Source organism: Manis javanica, chromosome 8 (assembly GCF_040802235.1).
Source record: "Manis javanica isolate MJ-LG chromosome 8, MJ_LKY, whole genome shotgun sequence".
Lineage (NCBI taxonomy): Eukaryota > Metazoa > Chordata > Mammalia > Pholidota > Manidae > Manis > Manis javanica.
The window spans coordinates 74,894,352-74,901,946 of NC_133163.1; the positions used below are offsets into that span (position 1 = coordinate 74,894,352).

Genomic DNA, 7,595 nt, shown 5'->3' on the forward strand with positions numbered 1-7,595 from the left:
GGAAATCATCCATTTTCTCCTGGTTTTCAAATTTGTTGTTCAAGAAATAACAACCAATATTTTATTGCACAAATCATTTTGTACCATGAATTATAGTTATTTGTGTACTTCTTATCTTCCTTATCAGATTTCAAGTTCTTCAAAGGCATAGGTTAAGTATTATCTCCCACACCACATAGTACATTTCCTTGAACATGGCATTTGTGTAATCATTATTTGGAATGAATTAATATATTAATTAATTTAATTATTCTAATATTTATTTACCAATATGACTTTATTTTTGTCTTCACTGAAATAGTAAATATCTTTGTAAGTGAACAAATTTCAACAGGTCAATACTGTAATTTATGAAAAATTTAGTATAACATTATTAACTTACAGCACTTTGAATATAAATGCTTTTGTTGGTAACTGGTGTGAAACTCAAAAGGAAAAGAGGGGTGATAGGATGAAAAACAGAGGAAAGGAACTAACTTCTATTAAGAACTTACTATATGCTAGTCACTACGTATGGCACTTTGCATAGAATATCTCATTTGACTTTCATCATAATCTTTTGAAATGGGCTTTGATGCCCCCATTTTATAGATGAGAAAACTGGGACTCAGGGAAGTAACTAGTAGGTGGAAGAGACTTTATCAATAAGAATGAGGGATTTCTATGCATTTTAATACTAAAAAAATAAACAATTAGCCTTAGCTATTTTTTGAGTCCATGATGATCTATTTCTGTGACAGGAATGTAAATAAGGACAGTGCTAATAGTGAATTTTTCTCCTCTCCGGTGAGGGTGTTTCAGAAATAGACACAAAGTAATTGATCAGTCTGCAAGTACTTACTGAGATGTGTATGGTCTATGACAATGGACTGGTGCTTGAGGCTTATGGTGAGTTACAGAGCTAGTACTTACTCTCAGAGAGCTTGTATTCTGTTGGGAAGTCAAACTGACACAGATGTAATGAACAGGAATACTCGTATTTGACAATTAATAAAATGCCTTGAAATGCTTAAAAATACCAGAAAGCTTATGAGTTCATGCTGAGTTACACAGTGACTGGCACTCCAGAAACATGTCATCAGAGCTTTTCTGAATGGGAAAGTCTCAATTTCTTCCAGGAGCCTGATATTCCCTTATACTGTATGGGAATATTAGCTTCAGCCTCTTGGTTCCACATCTTTATTAGAAGAGCTTGTTTACCTGATCCCTAAACACCCGCTTCACCTGTTTGTTCCTCAGTGTGTAGATGAAGGGATTGAGCATCGGGGTCACCACAGTGTTGAGCAAGGCCACCACCTTATTCCTGTCCTTCCCTTGGTCACCCTTGCCTGACCGGACATACATGAAGATGCAGCTGCCATAGAAAAGAGACACGACAATGATGTGGGAGGAGCAGGTTGAGAAGGCCTTCTGCCTCTCCCTGGCTGAGGGGATACGCAGGATGCTGTGTAGGATGTGGCCATAGCAGGTGGCCGTCACACACAACGTACCCAGCAAATTGAAGTTGGCCACAATAAAACCCAGAAGCTCTATCAGACTTGTGTCTGCACATATGAGTTTGAGGAGTGGAAAGTTGTCACAGAAGAAATGATTAATGATATTGGGGCCACAGAATGGCTGCTGAAATATGATTAAACTTGGACCTATGATGAGAATGAATCCCGCTGTCCATGAGCAAAGAACTAGCTGGATGCAGACCCTTTTACTCATGATGGTAGCATAACGTAAGGGATTACATATGGCCACATACCTGTCAAAGGACATCACCGCCAGTAGGAAGAACTCCGTGGTGCCCAGGAAGAAATAGAGGAAACTCTGTAGGAAACAGCCTGCTAGGGAGATGGTCTTGTATCCACTCAGGATGTTGGTCAGCATCTTGGGGAAGATGACCGAGGTGAACCAGATCTCCAGGACAGCAAAGTTGCGAAGGAAGTAGTACATGGGGGTGTGGAGGCGCCTGTCCATAAGGGTGATGACCACAATGAGGAGATTCCCCAGCAGAGTGAGGAGGTAGGTCAGGAGGAACCCCAGGAAGATGAGCATCTGCAGCTCACAGGCATCTGAGAGCCCCAGCAGGACGAACTCGGTGACAGTGGTGTGGTTCCCCATGGCTCCCCTGACCTCTGCTGGGGAAGGGCAACCAGAGGCGTGAGCATGAGTCGTGATGTTCTGGGGGTTGAGGACCCCTGGAATTGAAAGGAAAGGGATTTTGGGCTGAAAGAAGCCTTTATTTCTGTGAAGGACATATCCTCTCACCACTGACTACTCAGGCTTGTTTTGCAGAGCCACTGACTGTACCTGTGTCACGTTTGGTCTCTGGTGTGTCTGTGTGTTCGAGGATAAAGTGGTGATTTGTGATGTGGCCTAAGACTCCAGACCAAAAATTATCCTTCTTAATTTCCTCAGTCAAACTTTCATTCCTGATTCTTCAATGAATTCTTTGGCCCCTAATATTATTACATGTTTTCAATATTTTATAATTATCTTTACTCCAATATTGGTCTTTATCCATAAGTAGTTCATATTTGAGGGTGGCAGCCTTTTTTCCTTAACCATTCACTCCACAGATTCATAGCCTTGGGTAAACCAATTTAGAATAGTATAGACACAGTATTGTTTTTCAAAAGTACCTGAAAATTTTGATGTTTTTCACTAGTGTTTGGATAATAAAGAGGAAAGAGGAAACTATGAGAGAAAAACACAACTCTTATAAAAAAAAGAAAAATCCAAGTAATGAATGCATAAATGAAAATTCCTTAATGGGAGTTTGGTATTCAGGGTTCTTAATGATAGGTTTCCAAATGGTATATTCAGGTTCTCCTCTCATTACATCCTCCCATGGGCTCTAGATACAATAGGCTCCTTGTGTTTTTTACTCTTTTACCATTTTATGCACCTGTGCTTCTGCATGTGGCATTCTTTTAGTTTGCAATTAATCAGCCTTTTAAATCCTATTTATCCTTCAAATCTCTCCTCAATAAGTGCTATCATTTCTCTGAAGACTTTTCTTCTGAATGAATGAGCCTTTCCTCTATATTCCTCATAATTTCATTATACCTCCCTTAATTTTATTGTATTTTATAGTTTTCATTTTTTGCTCAGTGAGTAAAACTTTATAATCTTTGCATTTTATACAGTCCTTAGAATAAGTTTCTTGAAATAATCAGGTTTGATAAATATTTATTGGATTAGTGAATAAAACGAAATATCTGAGAAATTGATTTGGTTGTGTTTGACACGGAAGAGATTGAGGACTTGTCATTTATGCAGTCCTTCCTAGGGGACAGCATCCTTGCTTTTCCTCATGAGAAGGTAGAGGTGTCTCCCCACAAACATCTCTAAAAGGAAACTCTCCATCTTTGAGATGGTCTGGAGTTTGAGTTAGTAAACAGTGGTTTTCTAGAGTACTCCCAGCAGCAAAAACCTAAAACCCTTAAAAAGATGTCCCTTTAGAAACCAGCATCCCTGGGAGTTTCGTTCCTTAGGTATTGTCAACCATTACCTTAATTATCAGGCAGAGGCTACAGCAAGAATTCTTTACCAGTGACTGGAGAATAAGATTGGTACTCAGTTTAGGTACCTGGAATGAAGGAGATGCCAGGGAATATTAGCAGGGAGGATGAAATGGTAAACTCTATAAACCTTCCTTTTTTTTATGGTTTTGCTTTCTTTTTAGCAGAGGCTACCTGATTAAAAATCATTCAACAAACTACCATTATATCTAACATTTGTTGGCAGCTGTTAAAGAATGCAAACTAGTTGATGAGCCTCTGAGTATATAACTAGGGCTATTCCACAGGGGTTATTTCTAGGCTCAACTTTGTTTAGATTCCCAATCTAACAGCCCTATTTGGTTCAAAGGTGAGTCCAGGTGTCCAAGAAACTTACCCAGCTCCTTCTAGAACAGAAGCAGCTCTTTCTGGAACATGGATGTGGTACACAGCAACATCATAAGGAGCTAACAGAATGAATGTTATTTAGGCAAAGTCCTGGTGGGATACATTGGAAGAAGGATGGGAATAGAGATTAAGATGAGGAGGAGTTGGATGTGAGTGGGACAGGGGGAGAAACCCTCAGAATAAACTGAGCTAAACTCTGAATCATGAGTTTAGCTCGGATAAACCATGAAAAGACATTGTGACAAGCCCAGGGCTGTAGCACATAGACAGGTCTGCTGACAAACTGTTTTTTTCCTATTTCAAACCAGAGGTAGGTCAACAGCTGAGTATGGGGGGCTTCCAGATACAAAGGGAAGTGGGCCACTTCATGAATCCTAATTTCCCTTTTATCCTACATGCTTGACAAGTGAAAGGCGAGACTTGCCTGGCAGTCTGACAGCCTGGATATGGCTACATTATCCACTCAGATCACTCATTGTTTTACGTGTCCATCATGCAGTGCTTAGTTGAAAGTCTCTGTGGGTGCCCTGGAGATTTGTCCTGCCATCATTAGAACTGTGGTCTTCTGAACAGTTTGAGTACACTTAGCAGGAGGGTGAGGTCTTTTCCTTCTAAGGAAAACTATTGAGTTTCACCCAGACTTGATGTTGTCCAGAGCTCTGGGTTCTCTAAGGGGACAGTTACACAGAGCACAAGGTGGGAGAGCAAAATCCCTCAATGCAAGAGAATAACTTAATGGCTCTGATTGGACTAGCATTGATCTAGATGGTGGGGCTGGACTTACAAACTACAGTGCATGTGCTTGATATGCCATGTCTTATAAAGGAATATGAAACACAAGTACCAGGAAGGGGAGGCTCTGAGGCAGCCACTGCTGCTCTGCCATCCTCTGCAGTGCCAGGGTGGAGATTATCCCACTGGTCCAGGGCCAGGTTCCAGCAGCCCTCTGGGGAAGTCCCAATCAGGCCATTCCAAATACACTACTCACAGGATTACAGAAGATCCGTGATTCTCACAGGTACTTCTTAAGGTTGCAATATTGTCTATAGGTGCTAAATGCAGCTTTTATACTGTTGGTGTGAGATCTCCATCTCTCATGAATTTAATGGCACTAAGAAGAGCTATCCTTTGCCAAAGCATCCTGAATGGTCAGCTGACATTCCCTGAGTAGAATGGTTTCCTTGGACTTTGTCATCGTTCATCTCAAAGAATCTGATAAGTACAGGATGTTGAAATCTTCCATTTTCAGTAAGCTCCTTCTGGGGGAAGCCTTGGAAGAGTAGTTTTCACTGGGTGCAATTGTCCTTCATACTCTTGGACTCATGGGGGTGATTTTGACTGATAAAGACTATTACATTCTGACATGGGCCCAGTCTCTGAGAGACGATATTTTCCCTGTAGAAAATTTCAGTGGGTGAGCTACCCTCAGAATAAACACATCTCTTTGCAGAGGTGACATCAGGGCTGAAAGATTTGGGTTAAAGCTTTGTTTTCTTAAGGGATCTACTTTTCTCCCAAGTTTGATGGGTCCTGGGAACCCCAGAGAATTAGTGTAATGAACCTCACTCAGCCTCTTCCCAACTCTCTTGGCTGTTAACTAACTGTAATTTTGTAAACAAAAGTTTCTGTTGTTTGCTCAGATCAAGAATAACAGTAACTTTTAGTTACAGTAATACATCTAAATATGCCTTTGAAACTGGGGGCTCCTGTCTAATATTAGGCAGTCCTATTGTTATAGGGATGTAAGGAACCATCACAAGTAATATAGCATCTTGGCTAATCCTATCCTGACTCCTACTTCACTGGGCCTGGGAGATGGCAGAAGATGGGGTCCCGAGGTGGGGTCATCAGTGGGGGCCATCACTTACCTCTGGTCATCAGATAGAGTGAGGCTTAAGTTTTTCCCCAGCTTTATTGTCAATTGGGGTATAATTGACAAATAACATAATTACATTTAAAATGTACAATGTGATGATTTGATATTCATATACATTGTGAAATGATTACAGTTAATTAACACATCCATTACCTCACAGAGTTACCATTTGTGTATGTGTGTGTGGAAATCTTGAACACACTGCTTTCCATAGTGGCTGTACCAGTTTACATTCCCACCAAGTTTGTACAAGGGTTCTGTTTTCTTAATCTCCTCACCAAGCTTGTCACTTCTTGTCTTTTTTATAATAGCCATTCTAACAGGTTGTGAGGTGAGATCTCACTGTGGTTTTAATGATTAGTGACATTGAGCATCTTTTCATGTGCCTGTTGGTCATTTGCATGTCTCCTTTGGAAAAATGTCTATTCAAGTTACTTGCTGGTATTTTAAATGCTCTAATTTGATTTTTTTTTTAATTTTTTTTAATTTTTAATTTTTAATTTTTAATTAATTAATTTATTTATTGTTTATTTTTTATTTTTTATTTTTTGAGAGGGCATCTCTCATATTTATTGATCAAATGGTTGTTAACAACAATAAAATTCAGTATAGGGGGGTCAACACTCAATGTACAATCATTAATCCATCTCAAGCCTAATTCTCGTCAGTCTCCAATCTTCTGAAGCATAACGAACAAGTTCTTACATGGTGAACGAATTCTTACAGAGTGAATAAATTCTTACATGGTGAACAGTACAAGGGCAGTCATCACAGAAACTTTCGGTTTTGATCATGCAATATGACCTATAAACAATCAGGTCAAATATGAATATTCGTTTGATTTTTGTACTTGATTTATATGTTGATCCCACATTTCTCCTATTATTATTATTATTTTTATTTTTAATAAAATGCTGAAGTGGTAGGTAGATGCAAGATAAAGGTAGAAAACATAGTTTAGTGCTGTAAGAAGGCAAATGTAGATGATCAGATGATCAGGTGTGTGCCTATGGACTAAGTATTAATCCAGGCTAGACAAGGGCAGCAAGACATCCACGGATGCAGAAGATTTCTCTCAAAGCAGGGGGGGTGAGGTTCTGAGCCTCACCTCTGTTGATCCCCAAATTCTCACCTGGTGGCCCCCCTGCGACTGTGCCTGTCTTAGGTTGTTCCTCCCTTGAGGAATCTTACCCGTCTCTGTCTAACCAGTCATCTTCCGGGGCCATACAGGGAAATGTAAAGTTGGTAAGTGAGAGAGAAGCCATATTGTTTGCAAAGGTTAGCTTTTTACTTCTTTGCAGATTTATGCCCTGTGGCTTCTATGCCCAGCACTTGTCTCGAGGTATCTTTACCACCTGGAGGAATTAGGATACTCGGTAAATTCGATATGAGGCACGAATTCTATTTAAGCGTTGTAATTAGGAAGGAAGAAGAAAAGCTATAGATGTAGCATATGAAGGAAACTTGGGAGGATTGATTATTTCTTTGACATATCTTCTTGTATAGTACCTTAAGTATATATAGGTTTTAAACTACTAACTAATTTGCACACACATATTAACATAATAGGAATACGGTGACATAAACAAAGCAAATCTATAATTACCATCCATCTCCAGTGAATCCAAGAAAACCATTTAGGCACTCTAGGCATTTGTGAAAATTTATCTATGATATGATGGATATTGTCCAACTGTACTTGAACCATCAGACAAATTAAAGCAGCCCATTTCTGGGATCTGTTCACATCCCATATGTTCTTTTAACCATAGATAGTCTATAGTCATGAGATTTTGGGGTGCTACAACTTGCACCCCTCC

At 39.7% G+C, this 7,595-nt stretch overlaps 1 protein-coding gene across 1 annotated transcript; it reads right to left on the reverse strand.

Annotated features, from left to right (window-relative positions):
• LOC118972250 (olfactory receptor 6E1) lies at positions 1-7,065 on the reverse strand. The gene has a single exon (XM_073211531.1). It carries the CDS (start codon positions 2,107-2,109, stop codon positions 1,183-1,185), a length of 927 nt encoding a protein of 308 aa, XP_073067632.1. The 5' UTR covers positions 2,110-7,065; the 3' UTR covers positions 1-1,182.
• Between the last annotated feature and the right edge of the window lie 530 nt (positions 7,066-7,595).